Source organism: Stegodyphus dumicola, chromosome 2, assembly GCF_044657685.1.
Source record: "Stegodyphus dumicola isolate Sdum_Otavi_A_Nest chromosome 2, ASM4465768v1".
NCBI lineage: Eukaryota > Metazoa > Arthropoda > Arachnida > Araneae > Eresidae > Stegodyphus > Stegodyphus dumicola.
In genome coordinates this window covers 102,617,084-102,640,932 of record NC_140769.1, presented here as the reverse complement: position 1 = coordinate 102,640,932, position 23,849 = coordinate 102,617,084, and the positions used below count along the sequence as shown (strand labels likewise).

The following is a 23,849-nucleotide window of genomic DNA, read 5'->3' as shown; positions in this document are numbered from 1 at the left end:
GATGAATTATAAATATGTTTTACAAAAATGCATCAAAATATTATACATGCATATATATATATATATATATACAGGGTGTCATAAGAAACTTCTACCATGTATGGAAACCTAGCGGCCTATCCGCTCAACCAATCGAAATGAAATTTCAGATATGTTTGTTTATTTGAAGGTATGGGCTCGAGATTGTAATGATTTTATATAGAAGAGCTCTCATGGTTATAGTGACAATGAAAAAATTTCGAAATTTTCGAAGGCAACGCCCCCTTTCTTCCTGCGCAATTTGGTCAGCGCGTTGAGAACCCCAAAAGTAGCGTTGGAACGATACATACAATTGCGAAAACTCCTGGCGTAAAAACATTTGCCAAGAAGTGCATTTTAAAGGACCAATGACAACATAAGAGTAAAGGAAAAACACTTATTGGATATACAAATTTTCAACATGTACAACGTTCAAGATAGAGTCATCTCCCGTAAATTTTCAGATTCGTGGCTACTGCGATCCCCGACTTCCGATGGTTGCGATGTTACTTCCGTCACTATTTTCAACAATTTCCTGCATGCAATGCGCTATCGTCTGAGAACGTAGGCACCTTGAAAACTTGCACTTTCAACAAAGGCCTCTTTTCACCTCTCCTCTCTTACGTTCCCTCTGGTCTTTGACAAAGCTGTTCATCTTTGTAAATGTTTTATGCCGGTAAGTTTCGTCATACGTGTGTCGTTCCAACAGCATTTATGATTTTTTATTGCGATTATCAGTTTGCGCGGAAAAAAAGTGGGTGTTGCCGTTCGAAAATTATGTTGTTCACTGTAACCGTAATAGCTAAATCATCGCATTCTTGCGTTTGTACCTTCATTAAATGTTCGTACCAATCGAAGTTCATACCAATCGAAATGTAATTTCGATTGTTTGAGTGGATAGGCCGCTAGGGATTTATATACGGAAGAGTTTTTTATAGCCCCCTCTCTCTCTGTATATATATATATACATATGTTACCGTGAAAGACCGAAATTGGAGAATGTCGACTTTCACCGGAGAATTTCAACATTCACCAAATGCGTTGGTGAAAGATTGAATATTGCATTACATTCTTGTACTTTCGTACCCTCACCGGTGTATGTCGACAATCACAGATTTGCTCTGGTGTAGGTCGAAAAGAGAGGGGTATATGTACGTGCTGTCATTGCAAAAGGAAGTATTCCACAAATAAATGCAGTTGTAAAGGCAAGGGCCTCTTGTGCAATTCAAAGTGTCCTAATAGTTTAAGTTGCGGCAGTAAATAAGATTTGAATCACATAATTTAGTAAGTTTTTAACTTCTATTACTTTCCTTTCTCATTTTGAATGTACTGTGTGTTTTAAGTTCTTATATTCTTAAGTTCTCATTTTAAGTCTCAAGTGCGTTTTTTCGAGACTGAATTACGGAGAAGAAAATATAATATGCTTATATGTTCAACATTCACCATTAGCACATGGTGAAAGTCAGAAATAAGACATTTACCGGTGTAAGTCAGAAATAAGAGTATTTGGAAAATATTTCTGACATGCACCAAGCGAATATGTGAATGTTGACATTCACTCGAGAAAGTCGACATTCTCCAGATTTCGGTGTTTCACCGTAAAATATATATGTAATGATATTTTTAAATTAATTGATTAAATTAAATTCTAATAATATTGCTTAATAATGTGATGGCGATTCTCTACCTAAATTGCATCCCTGTTCCTAAATTTTGGCGAAATCCTTTCTTTAGTATAAATTATATTAACCTGTTGGCGCCCGCCAAATCGCCAAACTCATAAATCTGTCATATTACATAAAGTACTTAAGAACACTCCTGATGAGAAGATAGCGTCACCTCGTGATTTCAATTAATATCGCTGATTGGAGGAGCTTCGTGACGTACACATATGTATAAGTAGGACTTCTGCTCAAGGTACGAGGAGAAGCTTACGAGATGGATGCTAAAATAAACCTACCACTTTATATTCCAAAATTTGTCTCATTCCTGTTGCCCCGGCTGCACAAAACAAATAATGTATGAGAAATTACATTTCAGAAAGCCGGTAGGATACCACCTTCAAAGGGATTATCTAAAAAAGAAAATACCCCAAGGATTATACGGATAAAATGTTACGCACTTTAGATGAATTTGCCGCTGTGCGACTTCTATGTTTCTGCATTTTTCGCTAGGCGTTCTTGCTTCAAGAGAATCATCCTTCTGTTACCTGTATTCTGGTATTCTGCAGATTATTTTACGTCCAGAGAAGCATCCTTCTGCCCCCTGTGATGTGTGATTTGTGTTTCCATCGAAAGTTCGTCGTTCATCAAATGTGCTCTTACCGTTGACCTACTTTTGAGGATGGAAATCTTTCCCTACGTCTACGCCGTTCTGTGTTGCTCTCGAGAGCTTTGTGCTTGTGTGGTGATTGATCGTGTTTTGCGAAAATCTAATCAAGAGTGCCCAAAAATGTGTATTTTCGTGTCGATTTCATCACTCGTATTCTCGTCACAATAAGTCAAACAGAAGCAATTAGTAAAAAGATTGGCGATGCAAATGATATTATTACTATTGAATTATAATTACTGATTTAATAATAGTGTTTTTATTTTGAAAATTTTAAAAAGTATTATTTTGGTATAAATGTATTTTAAATTTGGTATTTAAAGGATGTATTTTGGTTTTAATATTGTTTTGGGAAAATTTAAAGAGTATTATTTTTGAATTAGTTATTTATGAAAGTATTATTAGTTTTATTTATAAAGTATTATTAGTTTTATTTATGAAAGTATTATTAAAAGAATAATGGCTAATGAAAACCTCTCTGATCCTGATGATTCATTAAGGGCAGCTAGCGCTGAACCTGAAACAAGTATAATTCCCTTTGACGCGCAGAATGATATGGATATAAATTCATGGCTTGAGTACTTTAACAAAACTCATTTAGATAAAGATGAAACGTGGAAGCTTAATAATGTAGCTCGATATCTAAAAGGTAATGCACTTAGCGTATATGTCAAAAACTGCCATAAAATTACTAAATATGTGGAATTAGTCCAAATTTTAAAGGAAAATTTTTTCGACCCCACTTTAACTACGTTTGGTGATTTTGCCAATTACAAGTACAATCATAAAGAGGACATAACGCAATATTTTCGCAAAAAATTAGATATTGGTAAAAAATTAAATCTAACTCATGAAATGATCTTGGAGGGTCTGACGGATGGCCTTCCTATAGAATTAAAATCCTTAATGACGATCAACGCACCCTCTGACCCCATCTCTTGGCTTACTCATGTCCATAAGCTTATTAAGATTAGCGAAAATCAACAAATCAAAAGTGCACCTCCCAGATTTGTTACTCCGATTGGGAACAGTTCTCAAGATTACCATCGATTTAATAGAAGTAGAATTTCAGCTACTGTGAGACAAGATTCTCCTAGACCCAACGATTTCCAACGTTTTCAGAGACCAAGTAATTTTTATAATCGGTTCAGTGGTCCAGGATTTACAAGCCATCATAATTATAATTCTCAAAATAGATTGCCATTGCCACCTAGTCCCTGTAGACTTTGCACCCGGAACGGAATCCCAAATGCTTTTCACTGGTTTCAGGTTTGTCCTTTCAGAAGGGAGAGATCTGATACACCTAATGTTACGCCCCTTGCAATAGAACCAACCCCAGAAACCCCTCACAGTAGTTGACTATTAAAGGTGTCGGGATATTTGCCCAATAAGAAACGTCTAGAGTGTGTTGTAGACAGTGGTGCCACCATATCAATAATTTCTTCCAAAACAGCTAGACAATTACGTTTAAAAGTACAAAGAGTTAGATCATTTTCAGTAACCCAAACTAAAGGAAAAATAATCTTCAACAAAATATGTTGTATACAAATGAAAATTGGACGGATTAGTAAACAAATTACCTTGTTTGTTCTTGATAATAATTTGAATTATGTAATTTTAGGACTTTATGAATGCAAATTATTTGAGTTGAGTATTGATTGTACTAATTTAAAAATTAAACAGAGAGCTATTGTACTTAATGATGACTGCCATTTTGACAGCCGACCCATATCTCTACACCTCCAACTTCAAGGTGGTACAACAAATGTTTATCCATGTGTTAGTAATAATAATAATAATGATGATGATGATGTAAGAAATTTTCCAACCTGTAAATCTCGGACTACAAATCCAAATGAATTAGTTTCTCAGTCTAACATTTATGTGAAAAATGCTGTTTCTAATACTGTCGATAACAAAGAGTATAACTTGGAAAAATTGTTAAATGATTATTCATCTGTGTTTTCTAAAAATAAGTATGATGTAGGAAAAATTAATATTGAACCTCAACGAATTAATTTAAATTCTGATTTGCCTGTATCATTAAGACCTTATAGAACATCCCCTATGGAAGAAGAGGAAATTAAGACCCAAATTGATCAATTATTACAAGCAGGTATAATTAAAGAAAGTTGTAGCCCATATTCGTCCCCCGTGACTTTAGTACTTAAACGTGAGGAAGGAAAAAAAACTAGATTGTGTATAGATTATCGAAAATTGAATTCCCTGGCTAAAACAGATGCAAACCCTCTTCCTCGCATTGACACTTTGTTAGACAAATTAAGTAAAGCAAAAGTATTTTCTACAATTGATTTGAGATCTGGTTTCTGGCACATCCCGATTCACCCTGCAGATACTGAGAAATTAGCTTTTTGCACGAATTTTGGATTATTCGAATGGTTAAGACTCCCTTTTGGTTTCAAAAATGCACCTGCAATTTTTAACAGAACAATTAGACGAATATTAACAAAAAATAAAATTAATTTCGCTTGCAGTTACTTTGATGATATAATCGTTTACTCTTCCTCTGAGAAGGAACATTTAGAACATTTAAAAATTTTATTTGAGGTGTTTAAAGAGGAGCATATTAAATTGAATCGAAACAAATGTGTGTTCGCCCGAGATCAGATCACATTTCTTGGCTATGAAATAAAAAATGGTAGAATAATTCCCAATAACCATAATATAGAAGTTATTAAGAAACTTAAAAACCCCAGTAACACCAAAGAGTTACAAAGAGTTTTGGGAAGTGTGAATGTGTATCATAGATTCATTCCGAATTATGCAACTATTAGAGCTCCATTAAACAGACTCTTGAAAAAAGATGTCAAGTGGGAATGGGATGACCAATGTCAAAAAGCTTTCGACGAAATGAAAAGAATACTGATTTCCAAACCTGTTTTACAATTGTATGATTCCAGTAGGCCATGTCATATTTTTGTTGACGCTTCTCAAACTGCTGTTGGAGCTGTTTTGAAACAACCAGATGAAAATGATGTCCTTCACCCTGTATCATATCATTCCCGAACTTTAAGAAATTATGAGAAAAATTATACGATTACTGAGTTAGAATGTTTGGCCATAGTAGATGCCCTAGACAAATTCTATTACTATCTGCATGGACAAAAATTTGTTATACATACGGACCATGCGGCCCTCGTTTGGCTCAAAAATGTTAAAAATTTAAAAGGTAGACTCTTCCGTTGGTCACTCAAACTAAGTATGTTCAATTATGAAGTAAAGTATCAGAAGGGCTCTACCAATATTGAAGCTGACATGCTTTCTAGACATCCTGTTTCACAGCACCTCCAACATTATGTACATTTACTTGATAGAAATGAAATAATCCAACAACAAAAAACTGATAATGTCTGCGGAAAAAATTACCAAGAGATAAATGATATGATGGTAATTAAGAAAAAGAATTTTTATAAAATTGTAGTACCTAAATCTTTAAGATTAAAATTGTTGAATAAAACCCATGAAAATTTTGGTCACCCGGGAGTTCAAATTATGCTTAACTTAATCACCCCTCAATATTATTGGCCTCATATTAGCGAAGATATCGGAAATTTTGTTAAACATTGTCATACTTGTCAACTTAATAAAAAGAAAAAACAGAAAAAATTTGGTCTTATGCAAGACGTACCCCCAACCGACAAACCTTTCGAATGTCTCTCTATTGACACTGTGGGAGGATTTAATTATTATAATTCTACAAAAAAAATATTTGCATATAGTTATTGACCATGCAACAAGATATGTCTGGGCGTTTCCCTCTAAAAGTGTAACTTCAGAAACCTATGCCAATTGTCTAAAACAAATATTTCAAATACAAGTCCCCGAAAAAATTCTGAGTGACAGGAATGCAGCCTTCACTTCCTCTAGATTCAAAAAATTTCTTAAAAAGCATAATGTTAAACAACTTTTAACTTCATCTCACCATCCCCAGACAAATAGTAAAGTAGAAAGAGTAAATCAATCAATAGTAAGTCGACTAAAATGTAAATTCTTCTTCTAAAAAAGTACCGTGGACTAAAGTGCTAGAGCAAGTTGTTATCGAATATAACAACTCCCCTCATACGGTAACTAAGTTCACCCCAGCATACTTACTATTTGGTAACCTCCCTTTTGAATCTCCAATTGATCAAAATAAATACCCTTCCTTAAATGAAGCAAGGGCTTTAGCAAAGAAAAGAACTATCGAATACCACCGAAAGAATAAAACTAGATATGACATCAGATTTGTAGAATCTAAATTTCAACCTGGAGATTTTGTCCTTTACGAGGAATTTGAATACCCAAATACTAGAAAATTGACTTCACCCTATTCAGGCCCTTATCGGATTATGAATAAATTATCTGAAGTTAATTATGAAATCGACAGGGAAAATTTTCACACGAAGAAACCAACTGAGATTGTACATGCGTCAAAATTAAGGTTCTATTATCCACCCGAGAACTTTAAATTACATCATGAATAAATCAAAATTTATAAATCAATAAACTATCCATAACCCTTCTTTTAGTTTTCATCCTGTTGTCCCCCTTAATAATTGATTTATCTCTCAGTGTCTGAAAAGTTTGTCTGCCCTTTTCTTTTACTGGGCTCCTTCAAACTTGAGTTTCAGGTTCAATGCACTTTCCGTGTGGGAAACACTCAATTGAGGCTATACTACAAGTAGAGTACTATACCCTCACATTTCCTTGAGCTCATGGTTTCCTATGTTTGTGTTATAAATTGTAGCAACAGTTGAAAAAGTTAAATTTCAGTTGTTGAAATTTCTGAATTTCATTTTGTTTCTGCAGCATCGTGTACAAAAAACTGGTATGGATGTTGGAAGTTAAATTTTGTTTTGTTATCATTAATAAGAGAAAAATAGAGTGACAAAATATGTTAAAAACCTAGCAAAATGTGTATTTTCAACAAGAGATAAGAGCTCTAGTATCGTGACATAAAAACTCAAATGTTTTCAGTGCCAATGCTGATCCATAATTCTAGCGCTAATTAAATGATCCGGAGATCTCCAAAGACCAGTAAAAGACTGAAGATGAGACTGAATGACAACTCTAATGATTGTATGGACTCATACACAAACTGTGAATGGCATGCCCTAAGATATAAACTTACAAATTCAGTTATATTACTATTTCCTATTGCCGCGTAGCTAACCAGCAATGTGTTATTAGTGCTTTATTTGTTCTGCACTTAGTTACTATATTATAATTTCATTAATCATTTATTATATTTTATATACTGTATTAATTATATTCAAATATTTTATGTCATATTTTATGTAAACATTTTGTGTCCCTTGAGGTAAATACAATCAGTTTTCCTACTCACTTAATTTCCTAATAACTAAATTTTCTGCTCTCACTATCTGGACTGTCTTGGGTCGACGGCCGCGACAGCAAGCCTTTTCAGATGGGGGGATAATCTGTAATGATATTTTTAAATTAATTGATTAAATTAAATTTTAATAATATTGCTTAATAATGTGATGGCGATTCTCTACCTAAATTGCATCCCTGTTCCTAAATTTTGGCGAAATCCTTTCTTTAGTATAAATTATATTAACCTGTTGGCGCCCGCCAAATCGCCAAACTCATAAATCTGTCATATTACATAAAGTACTTAAGAACACTCCTGATGAGAAGATAGCGTCACCTCGTGATTTCAATTAATATCGCTGATTGGAGGAGCTTCGTGACGTACACATATGTATAAGTAGGACTTCTGCTCAAGGTACGAGGAGAAGCTTACGAGATGGATGCTAAAATAAACCTACCACTTTATATTCCAAAATTTGTCTCATTCCTGTTGCCCCGGCTGCACAAAACAAATAATGTATGAGAAATTACATTTCATATATATATACAGGGTGTATCAGTACAGTGGTGGCAAACTTTCAGGAGAAATAGATTACATCTAGATGATGGGAAATCACATAGGATTGCAAGGTCGGAAACGCTTTCCTGGCGCGGTAGTGACGACACAAAACGCAAAAAAATAAATAAAATAAAATAAAATAAAAAATAAAATAAAATAAAATAAAAAAAAGGAACGACACAAACAGTGAGACAAAGCACATTTTATTATGTTTAGTACAGCAGAAACTTATAAATAAGAACAAAAACAAACAATGATCGTCATTAAAGAAGGTGATCGAAATTACGACCCGGACAGTGATGGACTCTCACTACTCTGGCGCATAGGAGCTCTGCATCACGAATGGAAGATCGCATGGAAGACGCATAAGGCACGGTTCACGGTCCGGGTCGGTGTATCACGGTCCGGATCGTAATTTCGAACACCTTTGATAATGACTGTTGTCTCTTTATGTTGTTTTTTATTTGTTTTTGTTTTACTCCGAATAATAAACATGATTTCTCACCCTGTTCGTGTCCTTTCTTTCGTGACTTTTGTGTCGTTGCTACCTCGCCAGGAAAGCGTTTCACGACCGCGCGCATTCCTATGTGATTTCCCATCGCCTAGGTGTACTAAATCTCTCCTGAAAGTTTGTCATCGCTGTACTGATACACTCTGTATATATATATATATATATATATATATATAATATTTTTCTTTTTCAAAATGTTTTCCGTACCAGTAAAAAGTTCCTTAAACTGGCATTATATTTTATGCAATTATATCTAAAATACACTGGTTATCATAAATTAAGGAAAAATCACAAAAATAGCGATAACTCCCTCAAAAATAAGCCAAACCGTGTAAAATTTGAGTATGATGCCAAGTAAGAGTAGCTGAGTAAAACTGCAATATGCAAATTAGTGGCGCTGCACTCGGAATACGTCATCTGCGAGGAGAGAAAAAATCCATGTTTGAGAGCAGGCCCACATATTTCACTGTGATAGTGACATCAGAAATCTGAGATAGCCAATTCGTAACAATGACCTCCAGGCATCATTTGCCTGCAGAACTACGATGGAGAGCCATTGGGAGACTAGAGGCAGGATAAAGTCAAACGGAAGTGGCCAGATGACTAAATATGAGTCCTTCTGTGTTTCATTGACTTTGGAGGCGATTTCAAACCATAAATTGGGCCTCTAGGAGGTTCAGCCAAGGACGGCTATCTGCTACGACGAGCGCCGATGACCGATATTTGACATTATGTGCACGCAGGAATAGAACCGCTACTCCGACTCTTCTTAGATCCTCCCTTGCTACAGCCACCGGAAGGTTAGTGTCAACGATAACTGTGCGTAGAAGGCTTCACGAAGGTGGTCTGTATGCGAGACGACCAGCCATTTGCGTGCCGCTCACGTCAAGCCATAGGAGGGACCGTTTGCAGTAGGCACGACAACATGTCCACTGAACGCTTGATCAGTGGAGGGCTGTTCTCTTTACGGATGAGTCCAGGTTTAGTCTAGAAAGCGATAGTACGCGTTATTTGATATGGAAAGAACCTAGAACCCGTTATCATCCGTCAAACATCCGTTAAAGAGATGCATACGGAAGAGGCAGTGTCTGTGTTTGGGGTGGCATGTTTTTGGATGGACACACAGACCTCCATGTCTTTCCAACGAAACCGTGAATGCTCTGGTTTATAGAGATGACATCCTTGATGCTTATGTGCGATCATGTGCCGGGGCAATAGGTGATGCTTTCCTGTTACAGGACGATAACTCAAGACCACACAAGGCTCGCATCGTAGATGATTATCTTAAACAGGAAACAATTATGCGCATGGAGTGGCCAGCTCGATCCCCGGACTTGAATCCTATCGAGCACGTTTGGGATGATTTAGAGAGACGTCTAGCTGCTCTCAGTCTGCCCCCTCAGACCCTTGCCGCGCTTGCAACAGCTTTGCAAGAGCAATGGCTCTCGCTTTCTATGGAACTGATAGACTGCATAATTGAAAGCATCACCCATCATTGTATGTGCTGTATTGCTTCTAGAGGCGATCATATTCCCTATTGAAGGTACTTTTCCTTTAGCAAACTGACACCTTCGATTTGTTCATTTTATACATGTGCTAATTTCTATACTACGATAATTGCCTAGTAATTTACTTTTATGTTATTTGATACCTTACTATGTGTTGTATATTGTGGGTAAGTTTCATAAAATTCTACATGTAACCTTTTCAGTAATCGTGATTTTTATGAGTTTTTCTTAATTTATGATAACTAGTGCATATAGCAATTTTATATTCCATAAATTTTGTTTAAGGAATTGTCAATATTAGATTTTATAATTATTTGGCTATCCGGAATCCATGTAGAAATTAGAATGTAAACAAATTTGTGAAAAACATGGCATATAATTCTAAAAATTATCCTATGGTCCTAAAAATTATCCCACATCCTATGGTTCTAGGATTCGGGAATTATCGGAAGTTTACTGTTATATAATACCGTATTCTGGTTTTAAGACTTTCTTATAGTCTTTTGAAGGCTTTTCTTATTTTATTAGTATGTAATGTGCGATAGTAAATGAAATACTTTTATTCTTGACGTAGGATATACTTATATTAAGAATGATAAAGACATGTCTTCGGTACAACATCTTTGAAAAAATGGCAGCGCTACTTTGCCTGTTAAAAATACCCCAATGACTCTGAAAAAATAGGTAGCATTAAGGTAAACCTACACCATTAAAGAACTCTCAGTTTTTACCCTTCCCAGCTACAGATTTTGTAGGAAATATATATTTCCTCCAATGTGCCTATCTTTTAAAGTCAGTCTTCTTCACTAGCAATTGCGAAGCCTTGGAATATAAAAGCATATACTTTTCTCCGCTTCTATTCATAACTCCTTGTCAAACAAGAAAAGACCCCATCATTATTGATTTGGGGAACTTTCCGTGGAGCTGTAATTCGTGGAACAAGAAAATATCGGAAAAGCCCTCTGTAGCTCTCCTTAACAAGCAACGGAAAGTTGGTTCCTTCAGGAGGCGGCGAGTATCTTCGGCACATTGGAAAAGTGCATCTGAGAGCTGTAGGCTTCCTTACCGTGAGTTTTCACTTTAGATAAAACGTTAAAATATCGATTTTTTGATATCGGATGCCTCTTTGCTTCTGAATGAAAATACAAATTTCTGCAATATTATCCGAGTTTTGAGTTAAATGTTTTCGCTGCCTAGTCAAATAACTGAACATCGGCAAAAGAAAATTTTGTATTTTTCTTATTACTGGCATTATTTCAATTGCTCTTAAGTTGCGTTTGCGTGATATCTAACGTTAGAAAGAAGAAAAAACTACACGCATTTTCGTTATTTGTTCTGACAGTGCCGAAAAATAGCATTTCTACCTCGCTTGCTTCTTAGGGCACAGTTAAAATTGTTTGATAACTGAGATAAATTTATTAGATTCAGATTTTATTAAAATAAACTTTGTTTTCCTGTATGTTACAAATTCTAGAAACACGTGAAAGGTAAGAGATATTTTCAATTCAAATTTTTATAAGTGTTGTGAGGATTTGCCTATTTATTTTTGACTAATAGTTAATTTTGAGTTAAAGTAACTTTGTCGGTCTCCTTTTCATCCACACTTTTTATGCCAAAATGTAAATAAGATAACGAGCGTTTATTCAAATTGAGGGAGAAAGAAGTACTATTTAAGAGAAGGTTTTGCAAGTTGACTTTAGAGCGTGTTCTGCCTGCTTGAGGCCATGTTATTTATTACCTTAACTAGATAGCGAGTTGATTCTGTGCGTTAACTGCTTCTAGCTATTAGTCTCGTCGGTTTTCTACAAACCAGAGCCTTCCCGCGTGCCACTTTATCCTGTGAGCTGTCAAGCTAATCTAACTACATTTGATTTTAGTTCAACATTACTTGTTTAAGTTGAGCCAGAAGTGTTGGCTTGTGTAACCTAAGTTGAAGTAATAGTAACCCAAAGAAGTAACAAGGATCCAAACTGGGTCATTGTCTCTTCTTTGTGTTCAAATAAATGTTCTATTTTCACCCTTCTTCTGTTTAAGACAATTGGATAATTCCTCTAGAGCTCATGAGTTTCTTCTACCAAAGAAAGTGAGACTCTATAGCGTATAAATCAATATATCTTATGCTAGAACCTCTACATGTTTTAAAGTATTCTTTTAACTAACTGTAGATTTACTGGCCTATAATACATTATTTACGTTATATTTGCTTTTGTAAACCATAAACAAATTAAGGAATAATTAAAAAATGATATGAAAGACGAATGCGTAAGGTTTGATATGTTTTATTCGAACTTTATTCTTTGAATCACCTACCGTTATTTGCCTGATTACATATAAACTTTTGAGAGAATTTCTATCGTAAGAAAAGATTACCATTTTCTTTAGTAAATCATTTTGAAATTTTTTTAATTATTGCTTACAAATAAATTAGAAGGCTCAAGTAGGTAGCAAATCAATTATCTCCTTTTAACTGCTTCTTCGTGTCAACTGTTAATAAATTAGAAGGTTCAAGTAGGTATGTTACCTCAATACTTAGTCGCTGTTTGTTGCGGAAAATATACAGTTAACTCCTGATTACCCATGATGCATTAATCGGGTCGCGATTTAATCGGGTTCAAATTTTTAAAAAAATTCATTAATTGCGAAACGAACAGTTACAAACTAACACCGTAAAATAGTCTTAAAACCAACACCGTCCTACGGAAAATGCAGTAAAACCTCGAGATACAAGTTTAATTTGTTCCAGCATTAGCGAATTTCTGGTATCTAGAAACAAACATCCCCATTGAAAATAATGGAAATCCAGTTAATCCGTTGCGCAGCCCCAAAACATCTCGTTGCCATCTCATTTTCAGTCGACGTATCTGGTGTTTTGCGGAGAAAGTCCAAGTACAGATTCTTACCTTAGAGCAAAGGATAGCTTCCGACACCGAATTTCCCTTTAACTGCTTCTTGTTAAGCCACACCACCAGTAGCTTCTCAACATCCTCTAGAAGTTTGGCACGGTGCTTGGATGTAACGGTAACTCCTATGGCCACATCAAATTTCTTAATGTCTTCCTTCTCCTTCAGAATAGTGCAGATCGTCGATGTAGAATGACCATAAGTCTTTGCCAATTTCGTCACTCTTATACCACTCTTATGTCTATCTATGATTTCTTTCTTAATTCCAACGGCCATGGTTTCCTTCTCTTTCTTTCAGAGGCAAAAATCTTCTTTTGGGAGGTATCGTGAAATAATTATTTTCACATTAAATGTAAAAAACATTTAATTTACAAGCGCACAAACACGTAGATTAAAGAACACTGAGTGATCTGACGAGGGCGTCGAGACAGACAGGGAAACGCGCCACGCATCCAACAGCCCGGCTCGTTGCTCGTTACTCGAGTCAATGCTCGTATTTAGAGGCAAAGTTTTCGATGCTTTCCTCGTATCTCGAATTTATCGTATAAATTATACTTTTCCCGAAAAAAGGTGGCTCACTTACCAGACAGCCCAGAATTTGCATTAACAATCAACGCATACAGATAGTGAAAACCTTGCGCTATCTGGGAGTCATTTTTGACACCAAACTCACCTGGATTCCGCACCTCCTCAATTTGAAACAAAGAGCAGTGACCATAGCCAATTATCTAAAACAATTTCAAGGCAATAAATGGGGCATCAGTCACCGTTTTCAGAAAATCCTCTTCCAAACAGTAATTGAAAAAATCATTACCTATGGATGCGCTGTATAGGCGTCACCAATGCAAGGTCGGAAAATCAAGTACTTAAACATGATTCAAAGACCATTTGCACTACTGATTACTAGGGCCTATCGTACAACTTCTACGGATGCCTTAAATGTGCTTGCCGGACTGCTTCCTTTACACATTAGAATTGAAGAAGAGGCAGCTAGGCAAACATTGAAGCAATTACGTCAAATTACTCAATACAAAGATGAGATTTATAACCCCTCGGAATATGAAGGATCTCTAATTAATATTCAAATACATCCAGCCAGGAAAGGAATTGGAGTCCGCATACTGCACCAAAACGCAACAGATCCAGAAGTTAAAGTATGCCTATATACAGACGGATCGAAAATTGATAATGACGTAGGAAGTGCATTTGTTGCAGTCGCTAACCAAAACATTCTACATACTTGGCAAGGGCACTTGCATGAAAATAATACTGTCTTCCAGAGCGAAATGTTGGCTATAAAAGAAGCATTAACTTACCTAGTAGAACAGCGTCATAATAGAGCTATCATATTTACTGACAGTTTATCCTCGATACATGCGATCAATAATCCCGATCACTCTTCTCCATTGTAACTACAATACAAAAGATACTAAGAGAAAACTACAATAGCCAATATTTCCTCAAATGGGTCAAAGCGCATGCAGGTCATGCATGGAATGAATTTGCTGATACTTTAGCAAAGCAAGCGGCTGAAAATCCTACAGAACACAATATAAGGCAGTATCATATACTCTGGCCAATGTCACCCTTCAAAAAAACACTCAGGCAGAAAGCAACTGACACATGGCAAAATGAATGGAATATCAGCAATACAGGACGAAGGACAGCTTATTTTATTCCAAAGGGGCGTCTTGAACGCAATATAGGTAATTCACTGTTAGTCCGATTTGTCTCAGGGCATGGCCCGTTTCCACAGTACTTTGAAAGATTCAGAATTACAGAAACAGATAATTGTGTTTGTGGTAATATAGATCATTATCTCACAGACTGCCCACTCACAGAGCAGCATCACGTTCATTTACCAGCTTAATAGACAAGCCTGTTGTAAATTTATAATTAAACAAAAATATCTTGTGGAAAAAATAACAAAAATCATGGACAAACTATCTGCGTTAGGCACCGATCTTTGTCAAATAGCTTAGTAACACTGACTATGTTCATGTAATTATGTGCTTGAAAAGACACCTGCAAGTGAATACACTATCAATCAATTGTCTATTTGCGTGAATATAATAATAAAAGTCATGCACATACCTTCTGCCTTAGGCTTGATCAGTGCCAAACTGTTCAAAATTGCTGAATATGTACTTACATGCTTGAGAATACATTTGTGAATTACTGCATAACTATGTGTAATATTTATCAGAATTACTAGCAGTAGCAGTGCATAATTAGTATTGTAATGTATAGTATTGTAATGTATAATAATTGTATAATTGGTAATGTTTCTATTATTCATCGTAACATACACTGTAAAGTCTATGTGTGTACTGCATAATTAGTATTATAATGTATTGAAATTGCATAATTCGTACTCTAATGTATAATTGGTAATGTATGAATTGTATAAATCAGTATCGTAATATATAGTGCATGCTGCAAAATTAGTTTTTAAATGTATTATAATTGAATCATTAGTATCGTAACGTATTGTAAAAGTAGCATGTTAAAAAAGCCCCTGTATGGCCATGTATTTATATTTTTCTCAGATATCAACAAACACTGGGACCCGGGCAGTTGGACGGCAGCGAACCCCATTGGCGGCTCTGGATAATGGCGGACGTGGTGCTGTACTGATTAACCATTAAGGTAAAGGGACAGTGCCCACGTCCTCCGTCACTTATCACTTATATAGAGGTGCTCGTATCTCGAGGTTACATTTTACTAAAGAAAACTTCGTGGATTGAAGATGATGTTATTGCATTTGGCAATTGTTTAAACTAGAACAGTGCGTAATTTAATTGTACGTAATCCAGAGTAAATGCAAACTGGACGACAGAAATTAAAATTTTATACCCGACTTTTTTTTTTTTTTTTAAACCTGAGTTGGACCTCAAAGACAATTTTCAGTTCCTCTTTTGAATACTGTTTCTTAATGCCATTTATAACCTAGTTTTTTCATTTTTATGCTGCTAATTCTTTCATTATTTACAATGTGCTATTTTCTCTTCGAATGCTGATTTAATTTTCGTAACCGTACGAAACTGTGGTCCATTTTACCTGCTTGAAAATACAGTTAAAATGTTAATAATACATCTAGATAATTTCGTAATTATCTACAGCATTCTAATTGCTCTCGAATCATCTGTGGACGTCGTATGTGGTACTACTCAAGTAAATAGAAAGCTGAGTTTAATTGTTGAGTTGGAATTAAGTGCTGTCTATTGCTATCGGAAGCAGTTGACTACATTTTAAGCTTGTTCACTATTAATCTGACTGTTAGTCTGGTTTATAAGCTGATGCAAATATTTTCGAAACCAGATCAGATTCATAATAAGGAGTGAAATAAATTAGCTTTTATAATATGGTTATAAGTGAGTATTAGCAGTTAAAGAAATTCGATAATGCACTTAGAGAAAAATAAATAAATATGCGAGATCATTGCTGGAACATGAGAGATCATTAGTTTTTTTTAAGCAACGAGCTCTCCCTTCTTCAAGATTCAATTCTTGCTTGATGACTGGTTGATGACCACAATTTTTTCAGAAAATATAAATGTTTCTAATTAACCATCCTGTTTTAAATCAGGACAGAAATCCAAAGTGAAATTTTAAATATCCCGCAACTTTTATCAACTGATTTCTATCACCATTGGTTTTCAAGAATTGTCATCACTTTTATTGTCCTTTTTATGATTGTCTGAAGCAATTTTGATGCGAATTTTGAAAAAAATATATTCCAGTTGCATAAAATAGACGGAATATATCAGAACCTACTTTGAAAACATTCATGTCAAGAAGTGTATCTTTGTATGAGTTCTGATGCTTAATCTGTTTATTTACACGCTTTGTTTCATAAATAGGGTACTAAATAAATCTGTGAAAACTTTTAAAAGCATATAACAAATAAATTATGCAATCAATACCGTACATTGAAATATACTCCGTTATACTAGGCTTGACTAACCCAAAAGACTTTGAAGGCCGCTTTAGAAATGCATTCTATTCCATCGGGTCTCGTAAAAGTATATAATACTCGTATACATGAATATTTGAAATTAAAGTTTAGAACAGAATATATTCTTATTAAAGTTTTTGTTATTATTCATAAATTAGCAATAGAACAGTTAAACATTTATGACTATACATAAATAATTGTAAAATAATAATCAATAAAACAATCGAATAATAATATATTTACTAACTAGTGCAATATTATTTTCTCTTTCCTTTCACTTAGTGTTTCAGTATTTTCACATAGTAATTGATGTTGTAGGTTTTCGTCCAGTTAAGGACTTCAGTGATTTAACTTCTTGAATTTTATTTTTGGAGGAAAAAAATGATACACAGACGTATTTTGATCAAAAAGCACTTAACCTTTTGTGTCAGCTTTCTAAATTAAAATTGTTTTCTTTTGTTATAATAAGGGTTATAAAAAATCAGTTTCTGATTATAATGTTTGAAAAATGAGTTTCAATTCCTTATTTTATTTAAATTAATTACATCCATTTGGAGATTTTTAGGAGCTGACTCGATATCAACGTGGGAGATCAATATATTTCGAATATTCTATTGTGTTTGCCTAAATTGACCGTCAAGAACAATTATAAGTTTGGTTTTATTTCTTTGGCATATTTGGAATAATTCTCACTTTCCGGATTTTAAAATTCTTTCAATTATAGAAAATAATGAGCATTACTACTTTTTAAATGAAATTCGAATTACAATAATTTCTGCTGAAATGTTAATAATTTACCTTTCAAACTAATGTGATTCCATTTCAAATATATCTTCATAATAAAAATTTAATAAAAATAGAAAATTCAAAGATATCTAAAGAACTGCAATTTTTTTAAGAATTCAGGTCGAATTTAAGTCATAACCTATTGTTACTGGCAACATAATAAGCTATGGTAGACCGATACTTTTGCAGGTTTATTCAACTGAAAATCACAATATTTTAATTGTTTTTGATTTTTAAAATTGTGTGTTGGAAAGCAAAGCACATTTATAAATTTAGGCAATTAAATAGCTTGATAAGTTTTTCAATTTAAATATTCTTCCATATTCAACATTATAAAACTGTAAATCTTTATTTTGAAATGCTGCGGAGTTAACGGTGTGGTAATTCCTTTCAGAACGGGCATCTGATAGCGAACGCAAAAACGGGTCAAAGAATTTTCTGCAGAGCCAAACAGTACGGCCGCATGGGAATCTCTCCATACATTATTAATACGTTCAACGCGCAGCTACGTTTGGGTTACTATGTGTTCAGATGGCGCTTAAGTACAGAAAATGCATCCACGACGATCAAAGAAAAGACTCGACAAAATCTTTCCAATAAACCTCAAGCATGACTGTGTTCAAGTTTAAGGGAATAATGTCTACTTGCAAACAAAACAAATGACCAACTGTTAGTACATAACATGCACAGTAGACAAATGCATCAATAAGCACAATCGGTTCTTCCCAAAAAGGGTAAAATAGAACCTCCTTGTTTCTTCTTTATTTCTAAATGCTACTACTGGTATAAGTGGGCGGAACACCAGAAATGTAGTACATGTATAATCCCGCTGCAGTAACTGTGCAGGATACCATGTCCCTTTATTTATAAAACTACACTCACACATACACGATATAAATAAGTATTCTTATAACATAGGTGGAATTAACCAGCGCCGAGGCGAAAGTTACGCCCTATCACCGGATTTTGATTGTGTCATTCACCTAGACCTGCCCCGACAATACGACCTCATTACGAGCATCACCTACCAGGACAGCAGGGCTAAAGAAAGAGAGGGGCTGGGTCATCCCTTTGAGAAGAACGATGCCGACACGAACCCCTCTTGGGGAGCATACCGGATGTCACAGCCAACTCTATCTAGAGTTGGCTGTGACCGGATGTTATGTGACGTCAATGGGTTCGTCCCGTCGTCGACTGACCAGAGCATCAGTGCGAAAGATTGAATCTTTAGTTCTTGGATTCTCTTTCTTTAGCCCTGTTAGTTTCAGAGAAAGAGGTGGTTTTTTTTTTTTTTTTTTTTTTTTTTTTTTTTTTTTTTTACTTGAAAGTTATAACTGATGATACTTTTAAAGGGATTTTGTATTTAGAAAGTTCTTGTAATGAGAAACCATTGAAAAAATGGTATCGTGTGCCGTTGCTACCTGTAGCAATACGTATCATAATACGAAACTAGCGTGGTATTTCATAGATTTCCTTACAAAAATATTCAATTAACGAAAGAATGGTTGCATAGGTGTCGAAGAGCGGATATTATTAACACAAAGAGTGCTCGAATATGCAGCAATCACTTCACTGAATCTGATTATGAGGATGACATGAAAAATAGGTTGCTAGGATTACCGACAAAAAAGATACTGAAGTCAACTGCTATTCCAACTGCTTGTATTCCTGACTTGGTTATTTATCAGAATACACCAAGGCAGCAAAGGCAACAAAAAAGAAAAAAATTTACAAAGTGCATTTGAAAGAATTCAGAATTTAAGTCCTAAAAAGGCATGTCTGGAACTTCAAAACGATAACAATAATAGCTATGAGAAGTTCACTGAAAATAATATTACTCAGCAATGGTGTAACTGTTCCAACCTCCAGAAAAATGTGAAAATGTGAATGATTTAATCACAAAATTATCAGCTCTTGAGAATAAGGTTTCTGTTTTACGGACTGATAAAAAGCAGCATTTAAAAACTATCTCCCAGCAAAGAAAAAAATTTAAAAGGAATAGAAAACTAATATTAGAAGAAGTTCAGAAACTGAGGAAAGACATTAAAAAGGTGAATCAAGGAAATGAAAAACTGAGAAAAATGAAAACGTATATTCAAAACATATTTACCGAAACTCAAATAAATGCATTAATGAAAAAAAAGCGAATTAAATGGTCTCCAGACGATATTTCAAAAAGCATAGTAATCAGATCGTTATCCGTAAAGTCATACGACTTCTGGAAAGAAAAAATGGGTATTCTGCTTCCAAGTGCAAGTACACTGAAAAGATGGTGCTCAAGATTCAGTTGCATTCCTGGCATTTTAAATGATGTACTGTTATTGATAAAAAAAACTTGCCAAAATGCAACTGACGAAGAAAGATTATGCGTATTAAATTTCGATGGAATTCATATAGATTCAAGTCTCTGTTATGATTCAAAATTAGATCAGATATTAGGTCCTTTTAAAAAGACTCAATTTGTATTGGTTCGAGGACTCATTTCGCAATGGAAACAGCCCATTTATTTTGATTTTGATCGTCAAATGAAGGAAAATCTTCTGTCTTCCATTTTGTTTGCACTTGAATCGTCTGGGCTTCGAGTCAAAGCAATTGTATCTGACATGGGAGGTAGTCAGACCCTTTGGAAAGAATTACAAATTTCAACAAATAAATCTTTCTTGTACAGTCCTAAGTTCAGCACCAAAATATGGGTTTTCGCTGATATGCCGCATTGCATAAAGCTTTTGAGAAACCATTTTCTTGATAAAGGTTTTATGCTCGGAAATGGTACAATTATAAACAAAGACGTTATATATGAAGTACTCAATAAAGATATCGGAGAAATTAAACTGTGCTATAAACTGAAACCTCAATTTTTATCTGTAAAAGGGAACGAGAGACAGAAAGTAGCACCAGCAAAAGCATTATTTTCCTCCACAACGGCTAAAGCAATTATGCATTTGACTGGTAATGCTGCAACAAGTAATTGTTTTTCAATGGTTGATGATTTTTTTGACATTATGAATAGTAGTGTACCATTACCCCCTAGCAATAAGCCTTTAAAAGCTGCTTTCGGCCTAGAAAGCTATTATGAAGTACAAAAATAAAAATTAAATGAGATTAAGCAAATGATTTTTGATCTCAGAGTATGCGGAAAGCAGACAATGCTGCCTTTTCAGAAAGGTATCATCATATCGATAAATTCGCTTTTCGGTTTATTTGACGACGTAAAATCTATAAATGTGATATATATTTTAACATCAAGATTAACTCAAGATGTATTAGAAAGCTTGTTCAGCCAGATTCGAGGTCTAGAGCGTTTTAATGACCATCCGTCTTCATCAGACGTAATAATTCGCCTGAAAAGGTTGCTATTGGCAAACAAATTGCCTAAATTGTCGTTAAAGACAAATGCTAATGACTGTGAAGATGTGAAGAAAGTTGAAGCATATTTGACAAAAGAGCTGTTAGAAACAGCTTTTTCTTCCAATGAAAAAGCACAAATGTTTGAGACTTCCTTATACGAAGATGATTTAATTAATTACGAAGACATCTATGATGAATGTACGTCACTTCCTTGGGAAACCGAAATTTATGATTCAACGAAAGATATATCTGCATATGAACAAGAATCGCTCGCTTATGTGGCAGGTTATATTGCATATCGTGTGAAAGATAAAGATCCTACTTTGGGTGAAATATCAAAAAAATTCGTAGATATTCCTAACGACTCAAATTGGATATTTTTTATTATCTAAAGGAGGATTAACTGTACCATCACCAGTTTGGATGGAAACGATGATGAAAATGGAAAATGTTTTCCGTTCTTTTCATGGCAGTTCTTTTCGAAAAGGTAGAGGTGTAATTCAGAATCTCATTTCTTAACTTGAGAAACGTTTTCCCTCCGTGAATAAGAGTTCAGTTCGTTTATTTTGCCTTTTACGAACATTTATAAGGGTTCGGCACTTGAATAGGAATGCAACCCTTGTATCGGCAAGAAAAGCTGACCAGAAAGCAAATAAATGGATGAAGAGTAATAGAGGATTATCGAACCAAACTATATAAGAAAAAAATCATTTTAGTTGATTCACATTATTCTTACCAAAAATAATAATTTGAATCATTACTTTATTTATTATTCACTTAATTTGTGACATAATTTATGCAAGTTTCAGATAATTATTTGGACTACTATATAAAATATTATATATTATTATATACTAATTTAGACTGCTAAATTTTACTATATAAAATAAACCATGAAATTCTGCACAAGCATAAATTAGTATCAGAGCATATACTTTTAAAATGTAAGAATACATGCTATTATTCCAAAATATATAAATACTATTTTAAAACATTTTCATTATTTTTTGAGTAATTGACGTTAATAATACTGATACTGATATTCCATAATAATGCTTTCATAATAGACATTGCAAAAGCTTACAAAATTCTACTACTCATTATCAACTCTAATTGAAAAGCAAAAATGGAAGAAGTGAAATTTGTTTCGTTTTAATGTGTTATGAAATCTATTATTAGCATTAACTAATCTTTAATTAGATAGATGTGTAATGTCTTCAGCATGTATTCTCAAAATGTATTTGCATATTTTTATTTAATATTTCTATAATGCAAATTACTTTGCGACTAACTTATATTTTAACGCAAAAAGAATTCTTCGTAAATGTAGAAATTTACGTATGTTATCGGTGGGTTACTATTTACATACATTTAAAAAGATGATTATGAAAAAGAATTACTACATTTAGGGTACACTCGACCTAAAAAATTAGTTATGTTTACGCATATGTGTTAATTAAAAAATATTTATGTTTATGCATGTTTTACTTACGTTTTACGCATATTAGAGTTTAATTTGGTATGACGTAAATACATTTCTAGTTCATATATAAATGCATGTATATTGCAATTTCATGAGCTAAAATCTCGGCTCATATTGGTTATTAAACTATTTTTCAAAGCGTTTTGATTCTCAAACAAATGCTTAAGAAACTGGACAGCAGAACTGACCAAGCGAACCCAACTACGTCATCAGTCTCTTCTTTCGGTTTCAGCCGCGAGAAGCTGATGAACTAGCCCTTTAGCCCTGCCAGGACAGAGCGGCCACTGCCGAGCATTGCTTTGTGAGTGAAGATTAAATGTGCCACCAAGATCTGTTCAGCTTCCCACGTGGAGAGGAGGCCTCTCGCAGCTTGGTGGCGGACTCTTTGCCCCCCCCCCGTGCTGATAATGGATGTAAGAAAGGTCTAACTTCTTACCTCCATGGCGCGGAGAACGTTACAGCCCTTCCACTGCGCCGAGGTGGACCCTCAAGGAGGAGTATTCTTATAACAAATAGATTAGTAAATTCCTAGCTTTTTCAACATTACCAATATCTTAAATATTCTAAATTAGAATATTTCGTAATTTAAAAAAACCATGCTTGCAGCATGTTCTGGAGCGAATTAAAATTATTCCCATGCTAGCCTATGAGAAAATATGTTCCGCATAATGAATAAAACACCATGTCTTAGAACCGACAACATTTGTCTTGCAAAGCACCATTACACTCTTTTTCATCAAAAGGAATTTTCGTGAAGGATATATTCTAAATATCACTTTTTCCGATTCGACTAATTTACCATTTTCAAATATTGAGATTGTGCTTAATGTTTCTTGAAAGGTTTTACATGTGTGATTATTATAGATAAGTGTTTTTGTGGTTTAAGATACAGTTTTTAAGATTACAGGTAACTTTTTAACAGAATATGGCGATATAATCTATCTCCTTTTGTTTTGATCATGATACAGGTAACTGGAGTTGTAGGTAGAGCTGAAATTTTGTCTTCACTGTTCTTTTTGCTTGCCTTCCTGTGTTATTCCGGAGCAGCTACTTCATTTCCAAGAACAGGTAATTTAAATAGAATTTTCTTTTGTTTTAGTACTTGGAGAAAACCACA

General features: G+C 34.5%; 1 protein-coding gene across 1 annotated transcript in view; it reads left to right on the top strand.

Moving 5' to 3' along the window:
* Window positions 1-23,849, top strand: part of LOC118194407 (protein O-mannosyl-transferase Tmtc3-like) — a 384,082-nt gene that overhangs the window by 221,321 nt on the left and 138,912 nt on the right. Inside the window, exon 5 of the mRNA XM_085810972.1 lies at window positions 23,701-23,800. Coding sequence (XP_085667098.1) covers window positions 23,701-23,800 — 100 coding nt within the window. The remainder of the gene's footprint in view (window positions 1-23,700; window positions 23,801-23,849) is intronic.